The sequence below is a fragment of the Aythya ferina genome (genome assembly GCF_964211825.1).
Source record: "Aythya ferina genome assembly, chromosome: 3".
Taxonomy (NCBI): Eukaryota; Metazoa; Chordata; class Aves; order Anseriformes; family Anatidae; genus Aythya; species Aythya ferina.
In genome coordinates, this window is record NC_140298.1 from 28,355,280 (window position 1) to 28,383,020 (window position 27,741).

The following is a 27,741-nucleotide window of genomic DNA, read 5'->3' on the forward strand; positions in this document are numbered from 1 at the left end:
TCTCTGCTTCTAAGGAGCAATACAAGTATTTACATGAATAAAGTTATTCAGTATTCACGATGTCAGCACTATTATTTACTTTAATCTTCAGTGACAAAGACATGAAGTAGGCATTCAAAACAAAAAAAGGAGCATTGTCAGCAATGGTACTGATGACCCTGCAGACACAGAAAAATAAAAGAGGTATGTCCTTAATGAGCACATTAAAAATGATATTGATAAATCATGTACATGATTTAAGAACTGTGGTTAGCATATAGTCACTGAAAATTAAATGGAAGTTGGATGGATAAATCATAACCCTACTTCTCTTTGTTCTCTATCATATTTAATATTTTTTCTTAAACCACACTTACCTTGGTTTGCAAGTGGCAGCTCATAATATAGAAAAAAAAATTAAGTATTTTACATACATGGATTTAGTATTGTTAATGCTTATTTTTGATGCTTATAACCATTGAAAAGGCAAGAAACAGAGCATGCAAGCTCAATCCAATTGTGTCAGACATTTATTCTGCATTTCATCTAGTCTCATGACTCCTTCAAAGTACCAAAGCTTGTCATACCAAAGGAAAAAGGGAGAATTTCTTTATAAGAAAAGCAAATTGTATTCCCTTCAAAGCAAGTTATTTACAATGTGCCTTCTAAAGTGAATATATTTAAACTCAGGATAATCTTTCAACCCCAAAATGATTTTATAAATCCTCATAATTTCCCAAGCCATCTTTTTCATCTTCCAGAACTGAATACTCTTTAACTTTTAACCCCTTCTTCTATTTCAAACATGTTCTGATTTCATCTCATTCTTCTAAATCATCTATAGGTGCAACTGTCATAGGCAGATGCACCAAGACCTCCCCACAGCCTGGGACACTGAGCTACCCCAAGGTTTATTTAGGCAAAATCTTCAATAAGGTTTATTCACTTAGGATCTGCAGCTCACTAATACAGTAAGACTTCCAAAAAGCACAAGTGAAAAAGCTCACGTATAACAAGAATACGATGCTCATGTATTTTGCAAATCAAACACACCTGCCTCTCCCTTTCCTCTCCCTTTCAAACAATCTGTTTTGGTTAAAAAAATAAATAAATAAAAGTTTAAATATTACAACCTTCTCTCTAGTTGAACCAATAGTTATCCTCATTACTATTACCCTACTACAAAATTATGAAACACATCTCTTTTTCTGAACTAGCTTCTCTTTTACTTCCACATATGTATTAACTTACTTCTATTTTTAAGTTTCTCTAGTAGGCTTTTTACCAACCTTCTTTTACCCTCATCATTTACCCTACATTAATTCATGCTATATCCATGTTGTTTCATCTCCTTTACTTACAGAGCAATTACCATTTTTCCCCTGCTATGCCTCATAATAATCCTATAAATTATGACTACGCTAAGATAACCCACTCTTTTCCCAATACATGAAGAAAGCTTATGTATTCAGCAAAGCATCCATAGTAATAAAAAGGGACCATTTTTGTAATTTCAACTTAATTCAAAGGGAGTGTTCATATGCCATTGCCAGAAGGGTTCTTAAACCTGTCCTATGATTGCAGAAGTCCCGGTCTTCTCAAATCAACCTGTTATTTGTAAAGTATGATACCTGGAAAGCTCAATCATGGTCATAAAGTAAATCATATATTCTTCTGCTATTATAAATAGGAAAAAAATACAGAAATGGAAACAAATCAGTACTTTTGATAATCTTGAAAACTCACAAGGCACAAAAGAGCTGAATGCTGCAAAAGGCATGAAAAAGAGTAAAACTGCACTTACGGATTCATTCAAAGAAGCAAGGTACAGTAACCTTAGAAAAATGACTCAAGGACACTAATCTAGATACACTGACTTATTTAGTGTATCAGGGCTGCACAGTAGCCCAAATACAAAAATGACAATGTACACTTTTTCTATGAAAAGCAGTCTTCTAGATACCAAAACCAATACATTTGCATGGCAGGCAGACCGTCGTACTTTAAGCTTTTGATGTCTTCCAGAAAAATTGCTTATTTATAAAGTTTGTTAATTTACAAGATGGTATTTCAGCGTCAATTTGCCATGGCAAGCAGAATAAATGTGATGTGCTTCGTTATCAAATTTAATTCTGCTCCAGTCTGAGCCTGTTCTATTTCTAACACATTTTAAGCTATCTTTTATCCATCACCATGATATCAGAATGTCTCCCAGGATTTCAATATGCAATATGATTAACATCTAGCTCATGTGCATATTTTGAGTCATATACAAAGAACAGACATTTTCCTTTGCCTAATCTTTTATCAACTGATTTAATTATACTGCTTCTGAGGCAACTAACATAAGTGATTTCTCATGAGTGGCATCTCACTTGAGAAACAAAACCCTGAATTTAAAAACCTCTGGCTTCGTTAAAAAAATAACCTGAAATGTATTTTTTTTTTCCCTAGCTGGCTTTGTATCACACATTAAATGCATATACCTTATTTCTGAATTTTAATATAGTTACTTGCTTTGGGCTATAAAACATAACCAGCTTTTCCTCAGTTCCACTGTATAAACTACAAGAAACATATACTGTGCAAATGTGTGTTGCAAAGGCAATGTTGCAACAAAATTCTTGCTACATTTCCCATACACTGGTATTAGTGCACATGGAAAAGTAGCAAAGTTTAAACTTTTCCCAATTTTACTTGCCTCTCTTTGACATAGAGATTTCAATAATGCAATAAAGGACTAAGAAAAATAAAGAACGTAGAGACCTGAGCTAGTATTTTCCAGGCAAGGTTTTGTTTGCTCTTTAACACTTATTTTTCAATTATTAGTGCTCTCTCATCGGAAGAAAAAAGAAGACCATCAAAAGTTAAATTCTACCTCTGTGTCAAGAAATCCAGTTGTACTCAGTGGTCTTTTTTCTTCCAGCACTACTGTAGCAGAATTTATAGCCCAATCTTTTACTAAATCTTTCTGGTTCTCGTTGATAACAGGCCTATTATAATCCTGGCTGTCATCCACTCCAAATACCTGAAAATGAAACAAACCATTACACACATTAACCCAATACCATCCTGATACAATGTTCAATGTTAATGGATGGATGGTGGCATGCTGGATAGTGAGTTCAAGTATTTTTTGTTGTATTATGTTTATCTGACATCTTTATGAAATCTACAGATTAAATAGAAAAAATAGCTACTGCAATTTAAAAAAGAACAGAAATTTATGTCAACACTGACAATTCAAGGATCTGCTATCTGGAATGGTCACATATGAAAAAATGACACTGATGAAAGAAACAAACAGTGAAACCAAAATTATTACAAAAATCATCATGAATCCATTTCCCAGTCAAGGAAAAAAATCAAAAACTAAACCCACCACATTTTCAGAATTTTGTTATTATCTAGTGAAAACAAGAAATGTAAATGCTTAGCTTATATTTACCACTAATACGCTCGTTAAATTATTTCTTTAATACAAACAAGATTGCAATTTTTCACTTCTCAGGAACTTAGCATACATCAGAAGTTCACCAGATCTCACAATGTACAAGAATCTCATTCAGATGTGCCTTGGTATGTGTCATCTACTTTATTGTTTCTGACTGATGCTTATAGCATCCGTTATATATATCCATGATATCCCTGCTTATAGTATACAGTTTGTGAGAAATAATTTTCCCACGACATTCAAAACCATAGGTCATAGAGAAAAATACTAAAAAACATTAGGTATGTTTGAGCTATTAACAAGATAATGTAGTGAAAGGGAGTTAAGCAGGACAACCAGCCAGTATACTTTCTGTCCAATTTATTGAGTCATTAAGGAGTATCAATTGCTTTCAGAATTTACATATATTTCAAAGATATTTAACAGAATATTTTTTACCTTGGAAATACACCTACCATTTATAAAATTTACATTAAAACTGGCTGCTAGAAAGAAGCTATAATATCGGGTTAATTTTAAAGAAGAAGTGGAAATGACTTTCACATGTGTTATGCCCATCAAAAAAAAAAAAAAAAAAAAAAAAAAAAAAGTACTAGTACAAAAGAGAAAGAGCTACAGAATTATTTTTTTCCCAAAAAAACGGTTTTGTAATTCAGTTTTGCACAGTAAAGCTAGAGGCCTAGTTTATTAAAGTCCTCCACAATGTTTGTGTATTTTAAAGGGATTCACCACTAGATGGCCACAAACCACAATGTTTGTTAATGTCTAAGAAGCAGAGGAAAGGAAAAAAAAAAAAAAAAAAAAAAAAGCACCCAATGATTCTGCTCCTGTTAATACTTCCCAAATTTAATAAAAAAATTAAATCATGTCTAGGTGTTCTTACGCATGAGTTGCTTGAGAGTATTTTATAAATATTTATTTCCTTAGAAAAAGTGTAACAGAACATAAAACTCCTCTCTGTAAAGATATACTTCTGATTTGTACAGTTGCAGCAACTTTTGAAGATAGGAACAAACCAGTTGTCATCCAGTGCCTCCTTTCTTTGAATATATTGGTACTTTGCAGCTTTTTCCTTGTTTAATATAGTTCTACTGTCTAGAGTTTTCTACGCTCTTAAATTAAATGAAATTCTAATTTTATTACCTAAGCATCTGAAGGAAAATATGAATTCATACTTCCATAGCTACAGGAATCAGGACTACAGATCTAAAATGTTGCTTACAAAACTCTTAATATTAGCTGGTGGCACACTCATTTACTATGCTGAATTTCTTTACTTGTATCACAAACATAACCTAGGTTTCTTTCATTCAGTTACCTCTTCTACTCTTGAAGCCTTTTTTTAAGCAATTTTTAGTTTTCTTCTTCCATTATTAAAATTACAGCAAAAGCAAATTTGAATGTTGTCTCTTTTTTTCTTCTGTGAAAGGCGGTATTTGCAACAATAAGATCCAAGTAACAGATTTACCTCCTAATACTACTTCCAATGCACCCTCCATAAATAAAGTGGGGATATTAAAAAACTAAAAATAACATAAAAAATAATAATTTAATAACTTATTAAAAAACATATTAAAAATATAAAAATAACTTCTACTTAATGCTTCACAAAATTCAGAACATTCCAGACACACCAGAAAATGAATACTGTCAGAATTTCAGAATTAACCAATCCACTTACAATATCTACCGAATAATGAAAATATACTCTCAGCATAAACAGCCATAGAATAATCTAAAGGCTCGTGCTGGAAACTGTATTGCTTCCATCTAGAAAAAATGTTACTTGTACTCAACTGGTTGCTGTTGTAAGGTTTGTGTTTGGGTGTTGTGACTGAAGCCTCAACAGATAAAAGCCTCTATCCTCCTAAAGAGACTGAAAAACATTCTTCAAGATTGCCATTTCTTCAGAGCTTTCTGTTCTGTAAGTAACTTCTTGATTTCAAAGGAGATAACTTAACTACCACTGAAAAAAAAAGCCAGAGGAAATGCTGGTGACACCTACCTTTGCATCTCTTTGCTATTTATACGAAAAGAGTGAAGTTTCTTTCTGCAAAGCTTGCATTTGTCAGAAACAGCAGCCATAGCTTAAACAAGAGGCAACTACCATCTCTATTTTGATCAATTGTGTTTTCAAGAAGAAAAAATGAAGCCAGATTACAAGATGCAGGTTTGGACATGGCTGAGTTGTTTGAAAACTAAGAAGGATTATTGTTATTATATTTTTTTAATTAAATTTGCAAAAATAGGTAAAGAGAGTTTTGACATTTCTTTATGACTTCGAAAACTTTCCCAACCATCTCAAATCACAGGTATCCAAGCACGCTGCTGGTCAGTGAAAAAACAGGTTTGCTAAGTTTTTGTTTGTGTGTTTTTCATCACTGCAAACAATAAAACTTCCATAAAATCATGATTTTGCTTTTTTTCTGGAGAACACCAGGGGGATAGAGAGTAGTGTGTTGTTTTGTTTTTGTTTGTTTGTTTTTTTAAATTTAGGTAGTTGTAAGTAACACAAACAAAGCAATTCCTGTAAGTTTATTTAAGATATTAATACTGTTTTTAAACATGTCTTTTCAAAATGAAACTATAAACTCACCAAAGAAGCTAACTCAAAAGTTAAAGGTTTCTGGCCTGCTCTAGTCTATTATTGTTCATTTTTATGGAATGGTATTTTAGCAGAAAGACTAGTTTATTTTATCATGAAAGCTGTAAATTTCATAAAGTTACAAAACAGAAAATGGGATCATAGTTTTCCCAGAATCCTTGAAATATGACCAATGGGGGAAAAATCTAGACACTGCCAAAATCTGCAGCATTATTTGGGGTTGCTACAGCATCTCCACCACCCGGCTGTAATGGTGGAACTGTCAGAAACATTGTGTAAGCTGTGGTGGTGGGGTTTATAAATAACAACTTAATTGTTAAGAAGCATGAAACAATTTCTATTGCAAACCAGAACATTTTGAATGGCAGGGGAACAACAACATTTGTACATGAAGTCAAGCCTCGTTTATGAAACATAGTCGAAATAATGTTGTTTAGCCTCAAATTCAAATGGCCTGTACACAAATGGAATAACATGTGATAGAGGGACTGCATCTGGTTTTGGTTCCCCAGTAGAAGAGAGACATGAACAAACTGGAGAGAGCTCAGTGGGGGCTGCCAAAGCGGTCAAGACTGGAGCACTTGCCCTATGGAGAGAGTCTGGGCAAGCTGGGCTCAGGGAAGGATTTTGGGGGTGCCTAAAAGCAGCCCCCCTGTACCTCTGGGAAGGGCATCTGGGTGACACAGCCAGGCTCTTCACAGTGGTGTGCAGCAGGAGGACAAGGGACAACGTGCACAAGGTCCCCCCTCAGCCTCCTCTTCTCCAGGCTGAACAGGCCAAGTGACCTCAGCCGCTCCTCATATGTCTTCCCCTCTAGGCCCTTCACCATCTTTGTAGCCCTTCTCTGGACACTCTCCAACAGTTTCATGTCCTTTTTGTACTGTGGTGCCCAGAACTGCACACAGTACTCGAGGTGAGGCTGCACCAGTGCAGAATAGAGGTGGACAACCCCTTCCCTTGACCAACTAGCAATGCTGTGCTTGATGCACACCCCAGGGTATGGTTTCCTGGCTGCCAGGGAATGCTGCTGGTTCATATTCAGCTTGCTATCAACCACAACCCCCAGATCCCTCTTTACCTGTTCTGGACAGTAATGCCACAACGTCCAGATGTATAACAACAGACATATAACAAAGTCTTCCACGTCAACAGGAAAAATGGCAGTTCTTGAAACATACTTTTAAATTTGAAACCAACAAATGGTAAATTCTCCACACGTGTCCCTGTGATAATCCATTAACATCCTGTGCTTCTCCCAGCAAAACAAAGGGACAAAACAGCAAGCTAAAAATATAGCAAGTCCCTGAGCATCATGTTTTTACTTGCTGGAACACAAACCCAGACTGACAAGTACAGAGATGAATTACTGATGGCAAAGTAGTTGTACCTTGAAGTAGATATTGATAATTCCATCAATTTAACTTAGCAACAGTTTCACAATATTATAACTTAGAATATAACTTTACCAACATAAACCAGTCATTTAAAAACAAACAAAAAAAACCTTTATCCAGTAATAAAAAAGAGGCAACAAAATCTATGTAACACAAAACAACCAAGACAGTCCTTGCAAGAAGTACTGGCACATTTAGGGGGGATAGTGTGAGTTACAGGACCAACTCTGAGCACATGCCTCGTCCTATTCTACAGGGGCTTATTTTGGAGAAAGGAGAGTACTCTCTCCTTGAATGCCATGCACGTTTTCCTGTGAAAGCGGTTCACAACACAGAACAGCTTTAGTGATCAGTTACTGGTCTTACTCACTTCTTCACCCCTCAATAGATGAGTTAATGTTATATTACACAGATAAACTGTTATAGGTCAGTATAATGACTTTAGCAGTAATTAACAAAAGTGATGACTCTTTAAAACCATTTTCATTACTGGTATGTGAGAACTTCTAGAAATTAAAAGTAAAAACCAGTCAGAAAAGTTAGAGGCAACATGAATAATTTTTCTGAATCACAAGGAAGAAAATGGAATAGCTAAAAAAAAAATACTCGACATTTTCTTAATATGCTTCTAATAAACTTCTAAGTACTTGATTAAGAATCTTCTCCGGTTTTATCTTGTATCTTTCTATCTCATATCTTGTGTCTCATTTGCATGCTTTTTAGAGTTCCTAATGTCAGGACATTATAGTTTCTTTTCAATTTCAGGATATTAACTTTAAAACATTTCACAGTTCATGAAAATCACACTGCAGATGTAGAATACTGTAATTACTCAGTACTTTATGTCCACTCTTCTAGTTCACCATCCAAATCGTTACTGAAGACAGAGATACAGATGGAGAAAAGGTCTTATGTGTGACTCTCAATAAGTTCACTCAGTTTATAGCAAATGAGGCATACTGGAATAGGGATTCAGTTGTTCTACTAACATACTCTCTAAAGTTTCTCTTCATAGATTTACTGCAGTAGTCCTGATAAAGGATATACAGAAAGTAACAGTATTATTAAGAAAACAGAAAGACAAATTATTAGGATAATAGTTACAATTCAGAGAGCCATAACTAGGAACCTATCTCATTAATAATGATATTTGTAAACCAGAAATACATGAAAATTTTCCCCTCTTTCAGTTTGGACCTTAACTACAGTTAAATATATGTTTTGGAGAGGTATTTGAAAAGAAAGTAATTGATATGCTATTCATTTCAGTGCAGGCAGTCTGCACACAAGGAATAGAGCAAAATCCCAACACAAAAGGTGTATAAAAGAGAATTCAATGATGAAAAGGGCAAATTGAATCAAAGCAGAAGGCTGGTTTAGGGACACGGGGCTATGTTGCACAGTGCATTAAAGATAGGACCATGGCAAAATAACAAGGAACAAGTTATTCAATTTTAAATAAGTTATTTGCCATTGAAAAATGAAAGGAATGTAGATTACAATAGCAAGTATTTTTTGTAACCTTTTAAGGGAAAGGAAGATGATGAGTGAGTTTACCTGTTAGGGAAGGCAAATAAAAGCAAATTTCAAGAACTGCGCTGTGAACTGACACAGTCAAATCAGCAAGAAAAACAAAGAGGGAAGAGATATTAATTTGGAAACACATGCTGGATTTGGGCACGGTTTAGATGTGCTAAACAAGGATAAGAAAGTGTAAATAAGCTGAAACCGTGAGGATGCTTTACTGATACGAAGAGAGGATTTCAAAGAGTGAGGAAATGGAAGAGGCTTTGGATCCATACTCAGATCAACTTGGCAGTGCTGAGCTTATTGTTCAGACTGAGCTCCTCATAATTCTTCCTAAGAAGGTAGTCTGAATATTCATAATATACAGTAAATTGGTTGTTAGAAGTTACTGATCTGGTGGAAACAAAAGACAAAAGACAAACATTTTCTTTATCAGTTTGAAAAAGTTTGATGAGCCAAAGTAAAATGCCTATGTTCATTTTGTGTTAAGCTACTGTAAGAACTGCATTTAACCAAGTTGCTTCTGAGACATCTGATTTTAATAGTTTATGCTTGTTCTTGGCAGTTAGCCTAGCCATCCCAGGCAAACAGACTGTGTCCTGTGCAGGGAGTAGCTCATGAATAGCCATGGATTTTCACAGAAGCTGTTTATGGCATTTAACCATATATTGAAGATACAGAATCAGACGCAAGACACGCTGGTATAAAAAAGCGCTACATAGGCAAATGAATAGATCAATGTGCCAAGTCTAATAACTTCCTCTTACCAGAAGCCAGTTACATATTTACATGCATACACATTTTGTAGTAGTTTGCTATAATGAAAAATTCATTTTCTTTAGAATTCCAAATTTAAGAGGAAATGGTATGTTTAGAGACTGTAAGACTCCTCACCCTCCTGCAGCCCAGAAGAAAAAAAAATTACAAACACTGCATTCTTGCAAAAATTTATATCCTCAGATGACTTGATAGGCTTCAACTGTTATACTGCTTTTTCAAAATTGTATTCATAAAATACAGTCCCTCTGCAAACAAGACACTCAGTAGGGCTAAAATTAATTCTTTTTGGAAAAAGTCACTGAAGCAATGGCAAAAGCAATTAAATCCAGAGTGTGAAGAGACAGGAGATCTGAAAGCCCTTTTCTGAAAATAGATACATCTGTCTCTGTTCCTTAAACAGTTATTTAAACATGCAGATTTTTTTTTTCTCCTAACTTCCTGCCCTCTGAATCTTTTCACATAGTTTGTCATTGCCGCTACTGCAAAAATTTGCCAAGTTCCACTTAAAATAAACCATCAATTTGTATATTAAATATTGCTATGTAAAATATCACCACCTTACCTGCTCCTATGCACCATAAATGTGCATTTTTGGACGAACACAGTTTTAATAAATCGGATATATTTTCTAATTCATCTTCAAGATCTTAAATATAAATATGTATGCATATATGTACATGTATATACAAGGTATATACAAGGTTTCACAATACCTGCAAGATTATCTGTACAACTTTAAGGTTTGCAATAGAGAATATCTAGTAAACAAGCTGTCTGCACTGAAAAAACAAACAAACAAACAAAAAACCCCACACCTTTCAAAAGCACGCAGTCAAACATTAAGCTGTTCGAAACGTATTTTTTTTTTAGAAGTTACCATAGATAATGGCACCTAGGGCTATTTGTTTATGACCAACTGACTGTCCTCCAAAGTTGCCTTCGATGTAAAAATGATCTGATATTAAGCATTTTTTCTTGCTTGCAACACAAAACCAATAAAGACTCTCTCATTAAAAACTCCTAGCTCAGCAAGGAGAAGCACAGAACAGTCCTTGGAAGAATGCAATATTAACTAGTAAGTAACTTAATATAGTATGAGCAGACATACCTCAGGAGCAAAATGAGTAAAGAGATCCCATCTTATTGTAAATCTTATTTATATGCATACTAAAACCAAAGCAAACAAACAAACACCTAAAATATAAGTATCACTGTAAACAGAAAGATGTAGAAAATGAAAACCTGGTGTCCACATCAACACCTGCTCAGTGCCCCCTCCAAAACTATTACAGTTATTCCAAATTTTTAAAGAGGAGAAAACCTCATAACTATAGCAAAAGAACGCTATTCTATGTATACCCGACACATGGTACATAATCAAGTATATAACAAGTGAAGGATACAATTTTGGGACAAAAGAAAATTTTATTCAAGCCCAATGTTTCCACAAGTTGCTATAAAATTCCCAATTCCCTGGTTAGCAAAAGGCTGGTAAGATTCAAAACAGACATACATGTAAGCTCTATTATATTCTTTCCCTTCACTGTTATCCAGAGAAGTTTAGTGCTGCTATAGTAACTCCTAATACCCACATAAATCAAAAAGGGCCTCCCCCCAAAATACAAAGAGCTTACACAAAACTCCCTGAATTGATCTTTATTTACTGCAATATATAGCCTGATGAAAATATTTTAATATTCCAAACACATCCAGAGTTATTTGCACACTCACTTATAATAAGTTATTACTAGTATTTTGCTTTATTGAAAACATGAAACTCACTAGACCGGTAATTTGCAATCTTTATATCAACAAAAAGGAAGATCACAGAATGACACAGTTGTACGGGTTGGAAGGGGCCTCAAGAGTTCATCAGGTCCAAGCCCCAAGATGAACTGCAGAAACTTCATTCTGAATTCTTTCATCCACTCAGAAACTTACCTTTTCTGTGGTCCAGGAATACTTTTTTTTTGCCTGATACGACTGATGAGAAATTACCTCTATTAGAACAAATGTAATTAAAAAAGAAAAACATATAAAGTTCATAATTTAGCGCAAAATAGAGAAAATAGAAATAGAAAGCATTGAACCTATCTAAAGGGCAAAACTGGATGTAAGTAAGAAGCAAATCCTGACTATGCCCCATATACTTCTCTAATTTGTGTGTTTAAATGTCACTGAAAACGTTTTAGATCAAGATCCTGAATTTGTTTTGTACTTTGCAATTAGGTGCAACAATAAGAGCGTTATTTTGTTACAAAGATGCCTGAAGTTATTTGAGTAGAGAATTTTGTATGCCTGCTATGTTTAAGATGGTCTTCGTAGTATGTAAGAGCAGCTCTTCTCCTTTGCACATTCATAAAATTGATCTCAATGGCAACTTCAAAAAGGCCTCTACAAGTATAAAAAGAGATTCAGTATCTATTTTTCAGTTAGAACCATATTCCACATCATTAAGGTGGAATTAATTTATTTTCTACACCTATTTGGCCTAGTAACCAATTCATACTTCTGTATGAACTTAGTTGCTATTTGAACATTGGTATGTAAAAATCTTGGATAAACATGGTACTTGAAAGAAGCAGGTTTTCGTGCTATTTTTCAAGCTTTCTCTGCTTATAAAGAACATTACGACATACAATATTTATACTGGAGAGAACAAGCAAAAAGAGCACGTGAGTTTGTGAGGAACGGGACTGATCTAGCTTAGAATTTGCATTGTATAAAATCAAGCTGACAGAGGACCATATGGAAATCCATGTGAGAGTAAAAATGCAAGTAAACCACAGACAGAAGAGAGAATGTACAACTCAGCTCCATACTAATACTGGCACTATTCACTCACTCTGGAAAACAGAGTTTGAAAGTAATAGCAATAATGACAAGTTACTCAAAAATAAAGTCAGTCAGAAGCCCTAGCAAAACGTTTTAAAAGAATTTAAATACTACAAGATAGATTTTATATGCATGGGTTCATGCTATTTGTGAAAAGCACAGCTGAATTCTCAGAGAGCTCAGGAATATTTCTAAGACAGCACTTTATGGACTGAAGAGAGAAAGTAGTTAAAGTGAACAACAACTGAAGACTCCATTGTTTGCAAATTATAACTATTTTTCCACTACCTCTAAAGCTTTTTCCATTCAGAAAAATCATGAAATGAAATTGGAACAAGCAAAAACAATAGAACCCAAACTCTTAAGCCATATCCATTTTCCTCCAGCGATAGTCTGGTTTTGATATCTGTCCTAAATACATATATGTATTATGTTTTAAAATAGAAACAGCTTAGAAACAACTATGAAGTCGTATGACTGCTTCTCTGTCTTCTCCTAATAACATGCATGGTGATTTCTTTTTTTCTCTTAATCTGTACCTTTTTTTTAAATTTTTTTTTAAACTTACTCTCTAAGATTTTTCTTTGTTCCGAGAGAAGTGACATACTACTTCTAATCATTCAAAGCTGGCCACATGCCCGTGATACTTACTTCCTCTGAGGAAATTCAAATAACAGCACAGAGGAAATAAGTATTAGTATTTCTGAGATACTAGCTAATTTCTTCAGCTCCTATAATGGCTGATAATAAGAATGGAAGATTTTAAAATATAATCAATCCAAATGATAAACCAACAAACATGAGTTAAATGAACAGTCTTTGGAGTACTCCAGGCATGTATAGGTCTTAGATTTTTTTTTCTTTATTATTAAAACTGAAAACTATCTGCTTATCATTTTAAGTCCTGCTTTTCTGTGTCCTAAAATCAAATCTATTTTAAAAGTAATGCACATTTGCTAACATTTTAACAATTACCTCTTTTCCCACTCATTTTAGTCTTGGTGGACATTTACATAGGTTGCTTTCATTGCAGTGACTTTGCCTGTCATATACTGATGTCTCATTTTCACAGGTTCAACAAATTTCCTTGGTCTTGGAAGTCGAGAAAGGACCAAGCCTCAAATTAATTTACTGAGCCCTTCATTCTAGGCTTACTCCAAGGTAGTCATCACAGAGGAATGGTTGCAACTATCTCTTAGGGAGAAGTATTTAACTAAAAGGCCTTTTTCTCTGTAACTTAGAAAGTGTTTTCCACTATCCTTCTGATTAGGTTTGTAATCTTTCTTCTATTCTCTTTTCAAAAGACAGGCTTTTTAAGACGTTCATAAAAAAAAATTAAAAAAAAATTAAAAAATTATGACATTTGTTATTTTACACCTCTTTTGCTATGGTCTCTTTACAGAGGCTGAAAGAATAGTGAAAGAACAAATGGATCCTTAAATAAAATCAAGATGTTGAATAAATAAGACAACACCATTTACTGATTATTAAATCTTTACAAATAACTATGTCTTCCTTGAATATTTCCTGGAATCATTAGAAAAAAGCTACATGGCTACATTAAGCAAAAATATTGATTTGAAGGGAATCTTGTCAAAGCAATTAAGGTGTGTTTTCGTTTGTTTTTTTAAGTTACAGAGAACTTTTCATTTTTCTGATAATTTGGACATTGATTTCCTGAATGCTTCTCTTGGATCATAAACTCAAAGCAACATTATATATCACAACTTAGTATCTGACAATTTAATGTTGCACTTAAATTCGTGGTATGTTCTCAGGTGTTTTTTCTTTTTTGCCCTCCAACAAAGAGCAGAGGCTTTGCCTACAAGGGCAAAACTATGGCTAAGGCTTTGCAAATGAATGAGTCACAGAAGTAGTCTGAGTATTTTGTTTGTTCTCACCCTTCCTTCCAGTAAAAAGGAGGAAAAAAAAAGAAAAAAAAAATACCCGAATCGAAAAGCATTTTTTTCCATAGGGAATTATTCAGGTAAATTAGACATGAATTTTAGCACCACTCTAACAAATTTTTACAGACAGACTGTTTGCACTATTTTGCAAATGTTTTAGAAAGTTATCCTTGCTATTTGTAATGCATTTTCATCCCAATCCTAGCAAATCCAACTCTTGAATTTCAATGAATCTTTTGACTCAACAGACTTTGAATGAGACTCAAATCAGCAGGCTGTTCAGGGAAAAAAAAAAAAAAAAAAAAAAAAAAAAAGACTGACTTGCCAAGAAAAAGAGGTTATGCTGGAATTATTGACTAAATGCATACCAACTATTCTCTTAAATACTTGACAGCACAGCAGTCAACAGGCCAGCAGAAGTCCTTGTCTTATTCCTCACTTATCACCTTTTAGCAAACTAAAAGAATCCTCAGCATTAGCAATTTTAAATGGGAGGGAAGCAAAGCTGAGCTGAGCTGGAGCAAGAAGTTTTGGCTTCCATTTGGTTTTGATTTTCTTCACTTGCTGTTGTTCTTCCACATTCCCAAAGCAAAGAATTATGACACAAAGCTTACTTGCAAAAAATCAGAATCTCTGAATTGGATCTTAAATAAAAGTGAAAAGAGACCTCAAACAATACATCTCTCAACTTTACTTCATTATAAATCTTCAGTTTCAAAAGGTTAGCAGTAAGGGGCATTTATAATACCCAAAGGCTTTTCAATGCAACACTACAAACATTAACCAATACTTAACCACTGGGGAGAAAAAAAAGAAAAACAAAACACATCATAGATACACAAACAATTCTTATGTAATTCTATAACAAGCAATATGTTCTCTGTTAAGAAGGCCAAAAATATGCCTAAAACTGAATGCCAGCATTTGACCACAGTGGATTATTTATGAAAATACAATAACAGGAAAAGAAAATCCCGCTCAAGAGTCAGTTAGGACTAATGGCTCTATGTAGTTTATCCTACTGGTATCTTCCTATTGAATCCCAAGGAAGTTCACTTCTATTTTTACCTATAAGCGAAGTTTATTTGGTCATTATAAGGTTCCTAGGCCTAATGAAACATATCTATAATCAAACCATGAAAATGACATCGCTATCATATAAAGATTTTGGGAAAATAAAAGCATTTTATGCTTTCAAATTTAAGTTATTGCAGTTAAGAAATTTATTTATAAGTATAGAAAATGCATTATGTTTTTACATGATAATTTGGATGGAACTGATTTGTATACCAAAAACTACAAAGACCGTAGGTTTTTAAGAACAGGTAAATATTTCTCCATGGGACATAATAAATTGTAATCAAACAATTATCATAAAAATTTAACTAATTTAACTTCATTGTTTAGTACATTCGTGGTACTTACCCTACTGAAAACACCTTTAAACTACCAAAATAGAAGAACAGCAGTATCAAACAATAACTTTTCATCAAATAACTGCTTCTGCTTTTATTATATTCTTTGTATCATCATTATACACTGGCTTCTAACTTACATTATTGCAGCACCTTTAATAAGTCGAACTGAAGAGGTAGACTGTTGCCCACCCACATAACACATACCAGTTTAGCAGCAATACACATTTTTGGTTTCTCACCTTGTCAATCATTTTGCGGGCTTCCATTTCTTCAGAATTGGGATTTTCCAACTCAATAGTGTAAGTACCTTTGTCACTCTGGTCATCCTCATTGTCCTTCTCAGTAGCAGCAGAAACATGTTGGCTTTTCAACTTTTTGTCCATCTCCTGGTTCTGACTAGGCCTATGGCCGAGGCTTCCTGAACTCCTTAACAACGCAGCTTGTAAGACAGGTAAAGCAGCAGAAGGGTCTTCTGATTTTTGTTTTAAAAGTTTTGCATGTACTGCTCTGTGATGTGATGAACTGGCTTGCACAGATGAAGGAACTGCTTTCTCTCCTGATGTAGGTTTCACTCTTTCAGCTCGTGCATGAGGTGTTGGAGATGGAGATTCTGAGCACAGAGCACCTATGTTCTGAGAAAAAGAATAAGAACGTCTCTTTCGAGGATGGTCTTCATCAAAAAACTCAATCATAAAAGCAGTCTGACTCACACCAGCTTGCTCTTGCTGCTTTTCTGTGGAATGGACTTTCTGGTGAGCCTTTTTCAGCTCTGTATGATGATGTCTTAAGTGCTCTTCAAGTATTGCCCGCTTACTATAATGCCGGTGTGCACCAGCGTTTTCTGAATCACTCTGTGTACCGTCATCATGCTTATTCCCTACAATCAAAGCAAAAGAAAATAGAGCACAATGAAGCTATAAAAAAAAAAAAAAAAACACTAAACCCAACACATACAAAGTAAACTTGCATACTAAGAAAGAATTTCAAATTGTTCTTCTGTGCAGAATCCAACACATTTCTGTACCTAGCTCTGGAAATTTTGTACAGCTGCTGATGATGCATAAGCTAAGCAATAGTATCAGTGCATCTGAATTACCCTTTTCATCAGTATTGCAATCTACAGGTACTTATCAGTGATTTACAAAAGGCAGTATTTTATCAGCTGTGCTATAGCATGGAAGTGGCTTGTTTCCCAATTATATCAATTTCGTTACACAGCCATTTGATTGATTACAAATGACTACTGAAACATTCTAGGCAAGGATAAAATGAAAAAGAAGAACATTAAGACAGACCTTCTGGTACATAAGAATGCCTGTCAAGTGACAAAACTGATGTTGTTAGATGGTCTTCTCCTCACATTGTTACAACAGTTTATCATGACAAATGTCTACTGAAAATTGAAATTAATTCTTTAATACTCTTTCCAAGAAGTAGAATGAATTTTGCCATCATTCATTCCTCTCGGCATCTGATATATGCATGCAAAATGTCTGTTATTACTTATTCATTTCTCAAACTACTTTGAGATCTATGAATAAGGACTACGTACTTAATAAATCACATATAGACATATAAATATACTCAGTAATGAGGCCTGAAAAATGTATGGAAGACTGGGTACTTATACACAGTAAATCAGGCTTAACACTGAGCAACCTCATGTACAATGAAACTTTCTATACTTGCATAGTTAGGATACACAGCTACTATTCATTTAAATGGTAATTGTATGTTGGGAACCCTTACCTAGGGGACTAACAACACTGAATACTCAGTTGAAATCTTTACAGCATCCCTATTTGCCATAGAGACCTCCCTTTGTTACTTATTTGTACAGTGACTCAACAATGTGATGGGTCCTATACTTCCATACAATAACAATAAACATCAACACCACTCTGAAAGTCATATAACAATTTTAGCAGTGTGACATCAATATAGGATACTGTAGGAAAAAGCTGAGCATAAAAATCAGAAAGATTTTGCTTGTGTTGTTTTTTATTTAAAAACCAAAAATTTCAAATAAGTTAGGTACATACTCTACCCTTATGATTTGACAAAGAAGAATTAATGAGAATTAATGAGAATATGAAGAGATCACAAAAGATTACAAAATTCAGCTATTTGTTATGGCCAAATGCAACCTATAACTTACAGCTCCCTCAGTCAAAAATTTATCAAACTTCAGGAAGTTTCTGCTGCCAGGAAAGGGCTAAGGCCTTGTAAACAAAATCCTGCCATAGTGATATGGTTAATGTTTTAAAGAAGGTTCATGAATATAATACAATATCATGCAGATAAAAGAATGCTCTGTAACATTCTCTGAAGAACTACTATGCTAGTATCTTAATTTTAGTGCACCCATACAATTCTGTTTTGAAAACGTTATTTTTCAGCTTAATTTGAAGAGCCAGCCCTAAAATACAGACTTTTGATTAGAAAGACAAAACACATTGTAATGAATCCCAGCTGGGTTAAGAGTTAACCATGATAATGTTGCAGAAGCAAGAAAGTGGGAATAGCAGATTAAATCTGCTGAATTTAAAAACAGAAAATAACAGAGACTCAAAAAAATTTGTCAGAATTTTCATTCTGAAAGTTTGAATGTCACTGGAATCTTCAACTGAAAATAAAAACTACTTTCTTCTCTATTCTGTGAAGTTGGATCCAAAAGAAAGTACACTTTAGACACTAAAGATTTGATTTAATTTTATTGGAAATGTCATTGTATGCAGTGAATATGTCTTAACTGTTACTTCATTTAACAGCAGTGTTTTTATAAATATAATATCCTGCAAACATAATATAAAAATCAAAGATTTTTGTTTACTTCAGATTCCGGAGACAAACTTGACTTCATCACACATGATCAATTTAAGCAGAATAACTATACAATGTACTTTTTGTCACCAAATGATTTTCCTAGAGTACATGAATATTCACAGAACATAACTTGAACTTCCGAACTTTGATTCTGTAAAGCTATTCAGCTTTTTAAAGTAATACACAGGAAAAAGTGAAATATGTAAAATTTAACTAAAGGCTTGAGTTTGTTCTTTTTCCCTTCAAGATCAATGTTTTAAAAATATGATTTCTTTGTACCTTGTTAGCTGTACTATAATATCTCCAATTAGTATGCTTACTGTAAGATGACTTGGTATTTGGTTTACTATCCTCTTTAATATTCAATACGATATCCCTGAACAGATCCTTGCACTCCTGTGGAGTACCTATGATTTCAATTGAACTCCACAAGGGCTCAAGGACCCACTTACTGGATTCTGGTGAAGAATTGTTGCCTTCAGAAATAAGCATAGCTGGAATTACTCACTTTACCTTTTAGTCTCTTCAAGTACACTGGAACGTCACTCTTAATACTTTTGGAATCTTCTTCTGTTGGTTCCCATATCATTCTTGGGGGATTGTTCTGTGCTAGCCAATCTGCTACTTTGCTCTCTGCAGCCATCATCACATTCTGAAGCCCAGGCAGGTCCTGACCACTGGAGGAAGAAGGCTTCTTTGACTTGTGACGCTGTTCAGATGTGAACTTTGTTACGTGATCTTTGATTGTTACTTTCCCTGGAGTGTTGTCATCAAATTCAATGGTAAAGGAGGCATGCCCCGCACCTGCTGCATGGGAGCTCTGGTTATCTTTTGTGGGAATTTCATGAATAGTGCTCTCTGCTACCTGTGAAGATTGCTGGAATTCTTTTGTAGGAATTTCAAAATAACTTGGCTCCCTACAGAAAGGATAAAGTTCTTCACTTGCAGCTGCAGATTGTTCCTCAGCTTGCTTGGCATCTGTGCTGCATCCTATTAAAAAAAAATAAAAAATAGATTTCACAATACTTGGGAACTTCAGGTTCTTCAAGAATTTTCTGAATTTTTGTAAAGGCCACTCAAGAAAATTCTGTAGTAAATAGCAGAATTGTGGAGAAGATTGAGTAACATAGTTCTGGAAAAATAATTCCAGAATTACATATGAAAAGCATTACTGAAAAGACAGCTCTGGCTGTAAGGAGCGTAAAGTGGGAAAGAGCTCACTTAAATTTGACAAAGGAAATCTGCACTCCAAAAATGTTTAGATGACATAAAGGTCACATGAGTTATTAGTAACATGGAAAACAGTCATAAAACATTAGAGAAATAGTTGGGAGGATCACTATTGGCAATTTTCAAGCTATTTAGAGAAACATAGATCAAAGTGCCCCTAAAACAAGTGCTAGTGATGTGGCTTCCATCTCCTACAGTGGAGAGTTAGTTTAATTTCATTTGGTAAAAACTTGGAAAAACGACTCACACATAAACACAAGATATACATTAAGTCTGACTTGGAAGTTTTAACACTGATAGGTACTGGATAGTCTTTTGGAATTCAAACACCTTTTATATTTCTACAAAAGGTAAAATCCAAGAATCAAGATAAATCCTATTGTCATCCACTCTTATTTTACCTGTTTCCATAATTTGTAGAAGAAAAGAAAAAACAACAATAGCTGGAAGCGTGCATAATGTTATAAAATCATGCTCGAACTGGGAAAACACAGCAGAATGTGGAAAAAAGCATGGGGAAGTCCCACTATATAGACTGAATGAAGGTTAAAGCTTCTTGTGGTTGCTAGCAAAGCTATTGATGTGTCTTTAAGAAAACAAATCTTCTGGTTGCATTTCATGAAGCAGTAAGCCAGCCAAAATATCTGGTATAAAGATGTGCTATAAGCAACAGATGCTTGAGATGTTAGCAGCAATGGCAAGTTACGTTCCAGCAAAGAATTCTGAATAGTTCCTACGTGATTTATCATGAACCACATTAAGATGTTTTAGAAATCAAATTAGATTGCCAAGAAAAGGAGTAAGAATGCAATTAAGAGATTTCTGGGGCTAAAAATAGCCACACGATATCAGCTGACACAGTTAACATTTGTGTATGAAATAATTAAGCAATAAGGTAGCAATGGAAACATGCATACTATAAGTCAGGAGTTTAAGGGGTCAAGGATGCAGGACAGTTTAATACACCTATGCTGTTCTTTGCAAACATTTGCTTCTTGTGAAGGTTTAGGAAAAGGGTAAAACTTAAGAAATAAAAGAGGAGAGTAGTTTGATAAAGAGAAATGGAACTAATAGCATAATAGTTAGAAAAGTTGGAAAAGAATGATGTTAGGTAGGGATAACACAAGTCCATATTCTTTATTGATCACCATGCTTTCATACCAATAGGATTAAAGAACGTTAATGCAGGTACACAGTTACTTTATTTCATCTATAAGTAGCTGCTACAAGCCCAAAAGATGTTTAGAATTCAGACATTTTTTAAACTCTGTTGTTGCAGGCTAAGAATACCCCTGCTAACATGTTTGACTGATACCAGTTCTTTCTAAACCAGCCCCTACACTGTCAGCTCTTAAACCAGCCTGTGTTACCTCATCCCTGGCAGGTACATTTTATGCACTACAACAGCACCTGACTACACCACGTTCTGAGAAATGGCATCCTCCAACCTGAAAACTCTTATGACAGCAGATAGAGCAATAAAGGATGAATCTATTTTACAGACGCTTGTCTTCTAGAAGACCCGGGGTTAAGTGTTCTATCTAGAGCAGGTTGCCCAGGATCATGTCCAGATGGCTTTTGAAGATTTCCAAGGAGGAACACTCCACAACTTCTCTGGGCAACCTACACCAGTGCTCTGACACAGTACAGTAGTGCTTCCTGATGTTCAGACAGAAACGCTTGTGTTTCAGTGCCCACTACCTCTTGCCCTGGTACTGGACACCATGGAAAAGAGTCTTGCTCTGTCTTCTTTGCAGCTCCCTTCAGGTACTTACATACATTGCCAAGATTTCCCCTGAGCCTTCTCTTCTCCATGCTGAGCAGTCCCAACTCTCTCATGCTCTCCTCATAGTAGAGGTGCTACAGTCTCTTGATCATTTTGTCTTCGAAGCCCTCTGTTGGACTCTTCCCAGTTTGTCTAGGTCTCGCTTGTACTGGGGAGCTGGGAGAGTGGGAACAGAATTGGACACAGAAAGGTGTCCAGGTGCACCTTCAACTATGCTGAAGGAGCAGAAGGATCACCTCTCTTGACCTGCCAGCAATAGGCAATACTTTGCCTAATACAGCTAAAAATACCATTAGCCTCCTTAGCAGCAAAGGCACATTGCTGACTCGTGTTCAGCCTGATGTCCAACAGGACCACCAGATCCTTTTCTGCAGAGCTGCTTTCCAACAGGGTGGCCCCCAGCAAGTACTGATGCCTGGGACTGCTCCTTCCCAGGTGCAGGACTTCACACTTCTTGTTGATCTTCATGAGATTCTTGTTTCCCAAGATACTGTATTTAAAGAAATATTTCTACTTTGGGGCCTGGAAAGTGTAATCTACTGGCCAGACAATAAACAATATTTTTCAGAATATATGAAATCATTGGTTCATCGCCATCTTTTGATTTTTGAAAATGGTTAAGATTGAAGCCAAAACACATCAGAGGTGTGGTAGGCTAAGGCTGAGTGCGTCTTTAACACTGGTTTGTAAGCATTGATGGACAACTTCAAGAAAAATCTTCTGTAAAATTTCCCTGCAATGAATTTAACATTTGAAGTCAACTGTTTATACTATTTTATTCTAATATTTGATTCTAATATTTTTATTTAAACAGATGATATAATGCTTTTTAAATCTAAATTATGACAGTTAGTTTATTCAAAAGAATTGAGAAAGTGGATTACAAATGTAAAACAATTTCCAGTCTAGAAAAATTCCAAGGAATTATTTTTATGAGAAATATCCAAAGTACAAGTTAACGTTAGTTACTTAAAAATACTGTTTACATTCAGAAATATTTGCATTTTTAAGAGAGTTAAATGCATAATCATTGATTAGAATCAGCAATAGAAAGCAAGGATGAAACAAAAATTTAAGGTGAATACTGATCTAAATCACTCTTCCGAATTTTTCAGAAATACTAAATGCAAGCCCTTATTGCTTTCTATATATACACACAAAGATAAGGCTACTTTACAATGAATTTCTATTATAAAGTCATCTGCAAAGCTAAAGGAAATTGTCTATCAGACCAAATATAAATAGATGTAACAGATAAACCTCAAGCAAATTCTTAAAGTAGTAGTCATCACAACTCTGTAATAGCAATAATTATTATTTATAAACAGAACTAGCAGAGTACTTATATAGCAAGAAAATCCAAATTTTGTGAAATTGAAAGTATAGGCATCTGAAAGAAGGAGCTCTCATTCTAAAACAGACTAGAGCTACAAAAGAACGGTGTGATGATTTCTACAGGACAAGCAAGGAAGAAAAAAATGTCGCTGTTGTACAGGCATTTGATGATTATTAATAAAATAGTCTCCTAGAACATCCAGAGCTCACTAAATGGGAAACCATGTAAAACCAACGCTCACTTTTCAACATTAACAGCATTATACTTTCTAGGACTTTTTTTTTCCCTTAAAATATCAAACACACAGCTAGTCAGTACGTTAAAATTTTACTTGACAACCTAGACAACGGATGTGGCAGATGTTCTGCTATTCAATATCTATCCTATACACAAGAAAGTGTGTGCATATATGAAGTTATTATCAACAGCAAATATAGGGTAAAATCTTAGAAGACATTTTCCAGTGTTCAGATGCTTTTAAAAAGTTCTGTATTTTTAAGGCAGAAGGACAAAATTGTAACAATAAAACTTGTAAAATAAAATTGTCTGGAATTTACACAGCTCTTCTTGAAAAAAAATTGTGTAAATGTGGAGCAAAATATTTATTTTCAGAAGGTATGAAAAGAGGCCAGAATGCCACATTTATACAATATCCCCGAATATTTTTGTATTTAATTTCATATTTGGCTGAAGTCAGTGTTTTCAGTTGCTCGTTAATATTCCCCTTTTCCCTTTTTTCTTCTTTCCATATTACACTTAGCTTTTAGTTTCTGAAGCAATCCAGTGGTCTAACAGCATTATTTTTCATTTGATATTTAAAGCCAAATTGTGAAGAATACATAAAATGATTTACCTAATACTAAAGAAAACAACCTTTGTCTTCTAATGTCATCATATCCTGTCTAATCAAAGCGTATCAGAATTGCTCTCTAAAAAATACAAAGTAGTATCATATAGATATGTCCACCTCTCATAATAAATAACTTAAATGAATGCTTTCAGGGAGTTGAACAAAAGAAAACAACTAATCTTAAATATATTGTAGTCATGGCTCTAAAAATTTCTGAGCACTCCCTGGTGCATAGTGTCTACATTCACTTCTCTATCTTCGCAAAGCAAGTGCAGCACATGCATGTATTCCAGGCCAAAACTCAGTAAAATTCTAGAACAAATTTCTCAGAACTTTAATGTTAACATTGATTAAATACATGCATGTAATCTCTTACACATACGGCTTACACCGATATTTCTAAAATACTGGTTAGCCTGCTTTAGCCTAGAATGACTCTTTCGTGTATGTAAGAACATTTAATCTGATATAGAGTTACACAATGCTGGAATATGCTGGAATTCAAAAAGTACTTCATGCCAAACAGAAAAAAAAAGGATTTCAGGCTCTTAAAACCTATTTAAAAATTATTACTTCTGCCTTTTCTTAGATTTCCAGTAAAGGTATTATTGATAAAACATTCTACAAGTACTAATTAGATTAGCAGAAAATGTATTTTTTTTTTTTTTTTTTTTTTACTTTTCCAGGAAGCGAGAATATAACACATGGCCAGAATATTAACTACACACCCAGGAAACTTGTCATTAACATGTAAGCTTAACAGCTGCAGCATAAATAAAACAATGTCATATCATCAGTTTATATGCAACAGATGATTTGAATTGGGGCTAGTAGATTCATGGATCACTAAATTAAAGCAACATGCACGTCTGGGAAAAAAAAAGAAAAAAGTTTTTTTTCTTTTTAAAATTTTCCAGGCTTTTCTATTCCATTTTCAAATAACTTCCATTAGTGAGCTTCCATTGAGACAGAAAGACAGTAACACTAAAATAATCCTATTAACTTGAGACTGTAAAGACTAATTGTCTATAGTTGGCTTAGCAGAAACAAATCTCCCATTTGAATCTCCTCATTAAACCTTGCCCCATCTGTTATAATTCATGCCTTCTTTTCTATTCAGGGAATAATCATTAAAGCATAAAGCAAATTCTTCACAGCATTAATTTGTTAGAATGATCAACATGATGCTTCGTGTATTTGAGTTACTTAAGAAAAAGTTTAAGAACTTACATAAGTTAACTCATCTGTAATTAATTCTTGTAGGCAGTTTATATCAAGAACCTTGCTCCAAATTGGTGTTTTAAATACATAATTTTAGCACATAAAAGAACAAATAACTGCATCCACTTTGAACAGTTTTTGCTAAATTAAAATTTATTTTTTGGTTCAAAAATATCCAGACATTAAGGTCTTGTGAAGTTTCCGATTTTCTTTCATTGTTTCTTTTTAGTGACTTCCAATTATTATACTCAGCTATGTTATAAGACATAAGCCCATAAAGAAACTACAAACTTCTTGAAAATTAACTTCATGGAAGTTGTATGGAATTTAATTGTAGGCCACAGGGGCCTGTAAAACTTATCTCTTTATTTTAAAATCATATGAAAACCTTTAGGATATTTTCTGTATGCTTCTATACAGATGAAATTAGTGTTTGGAGACTGAGAAGGAAAATACTGTTTCTTATCTGGTCTGTCCTCTCAGGCTCTCTGCCAACACCACTGAAAAACATCCACAACAGTTGAAAACCAGATGAAGAGAAACATGTGACTGATGTGCCATTAGTAAGAGATTAAGTGACAGACAGAGAAAGAAATCACTCTTCTATACATATTTACACATCCTCTGAAATTAAAGTATTCTGCAAAAAGTGTAAGTACCCCCCCATGTGTATTAAAAAAAAAGAAAAATCAGAAATAATTAGTCCATCTTATCTATCCATCCTTATGATTACTTCACCAAGACAAATTATTTCAAAAATATCCCCGTCAATGTAGTTGTGTCTAGAATACGAAACCAAACTGTAACTCCTTGATTAGTTTGAGACAAAGTCAACATCTTATTTTTCTTTGAACTCAGAACTAAGACAGAAGCACTGATCACTTTGTGAAAAGACTCTTGGTAAAGTGAATAAAAACATTGTAAACCACTTGATGCTATATTGCTTCTGAAAAAGCAATTAAAAAAAAAGGAAAATAACAAACATAGCTACTAAATAGAAGCTGGAATATTGTGTCAGACCTTGTTAATTGTACTGCATCAAAACCACAGACTTCCAGATGTTTTTTAATAATCTATTTTTTAATGAGGGTAAACAACCTGCATGTTTCTAAACTAAAACAATGTAGATAGATATATGCAAGTAGAAAAAGCATCATGATTTCATATTTTTGTTATTTTGCTTTGGCACAGTGACTGTCATCAAAGAAATAAAAACACAAATACCAGAGACTACCAACCCTTTTTTTAGTATATGCAGCAAGGAATAGAGTCAGAGGAATCATAGACAATAGTTAATGTTTCCTCCAGTCATGAAAGAGAGAAGAATCATTTGGCTAGCAAATGTAAGAATGGTATAACTTGAAGGCAAGGGCTTGATTATTTTTCTTTGTAACTGATGACATATATTTTTTGAGAAAAAAAACAAAACAAAACAAAACAAAAAAACACATAACAGTCTGCCTTCCATTATTATTGACATTAGGAAAAAAGATTGTATTCCTTAAGAATGCTTAGAAGCATTTGAGGAACACATTTCTAGACTGAACATGGATTTGAACTGGAGTTATAGAACCAGAGATTTCTAATGCAGGATATTAATTCCGTACTTAAAAAGCCTCCATAGTAGCACACAATAGCGCCTAACACCATCTACAGTAGACAAGCCTTTGACACACACAAAGCGTCCTACAACTGTACTCCACTATGACCCAGTTGTTTTCCTATGCAACAAAGTTGTTTTAGTTGCACAACTATCGCTACACTAAACGATTTCTCCTGGTTTCCCTTCTACTAGTCCAAATCTCAAACGACTTACTGTCAGAGTCATGAGTAATTTAGACTAGTAAGAAAAAGATAGCTATGGAGTTGGAGTTGATTTCATTACACAGAAGTGTTTAGTTTGTTCTCACTTGTTTTAGAGATTATTCCAATTCCTGCAAAATAGGATTCATGATAACCACAGCAACTACCATTATAGTAAGAGAGAAACTCCCACCTCAGTAGTTTAAAGAACTCCGAAATTAAAACAGTTGAGCCTTAAATGTGCACCTAAACAGCTAAACAAAGATAGGTTGAATTTTGCCCCAGCTTCAGTAAGTTTTGAAGCTATGCCCTTTATTAGAAAAGCAGTCACTTTATTTATATGTCTGATGATAGATTTAGGAGCCTAATTATAGACATTGAGATTTAGGTTTTGGCAACACACACTGCAACTAGACAAGCTGACTAAAAAAATATGTATTATGGGGAAATAAACTTGATAAACAGTTTATCTTTAGATTATGTAAATCTTTACTGCATAAAATATGAAATACAATTCCTGCTAATACAACATTACTAAATTACATGACAGAAAGTTAGCACGGATCACCTTATATAGCCAAGGGTCAAAAGCAAAACAAAACAAAAAAAGTGATTTTATTAAAATATCCCACTTTAATCTATAATTTTTAGTACATGAAATGACAGGTATGGACTAAATTGATAAAGAGACGCTGGTTCTGGAAACATTTCTATATTTACTGACAAAACTAGTATTAGATACTAGAAAAGTGATGTATCTTGTCTGAAATTGGTCTCTGGAAATTTCTGG

General features: G+C 34.3%; 1 protein-coding gene across 9 annotated transcripts in view; it reads right to left on the reverse strand.

Moving 5' to 3' along the window:
* Positions 1 to 27,741, reverse strand: part of CEP170 (centrosomal protein 170) — a 101,110-nt gene that overhangs the window by 33,771 nt on the left and 39,598 nt on the right. For 7 of the 9 annotated variants that reach the window (XM_084512269.1, XM_084512265.1, XM_084512263.1 and 4 more), the window contains exons 8-10: positions 19,239 to 19,715; positions 16,139 to 16,776; positions 2,858 to 3,007 (exon numbers count right to left, since the gene is read on the reverse strand). In XM_084512269.1, coding sequence (XP_084368395.1) covers positions 2,858 to 3,007; positions 16,139 to 16,776; positions 19,239 to 19,715 — 1,265 coding nt within the window. The remainder of the gene's footprint in view (positions 1 to 2,857; positions 3,008 to 16,138; positions 16,777 to 19,238; positions 19,716 to 27,741) is intronic. The other 2 variants (XM_084512264.1, XM_084512268.1) reach the window with 2 other exon arrangements.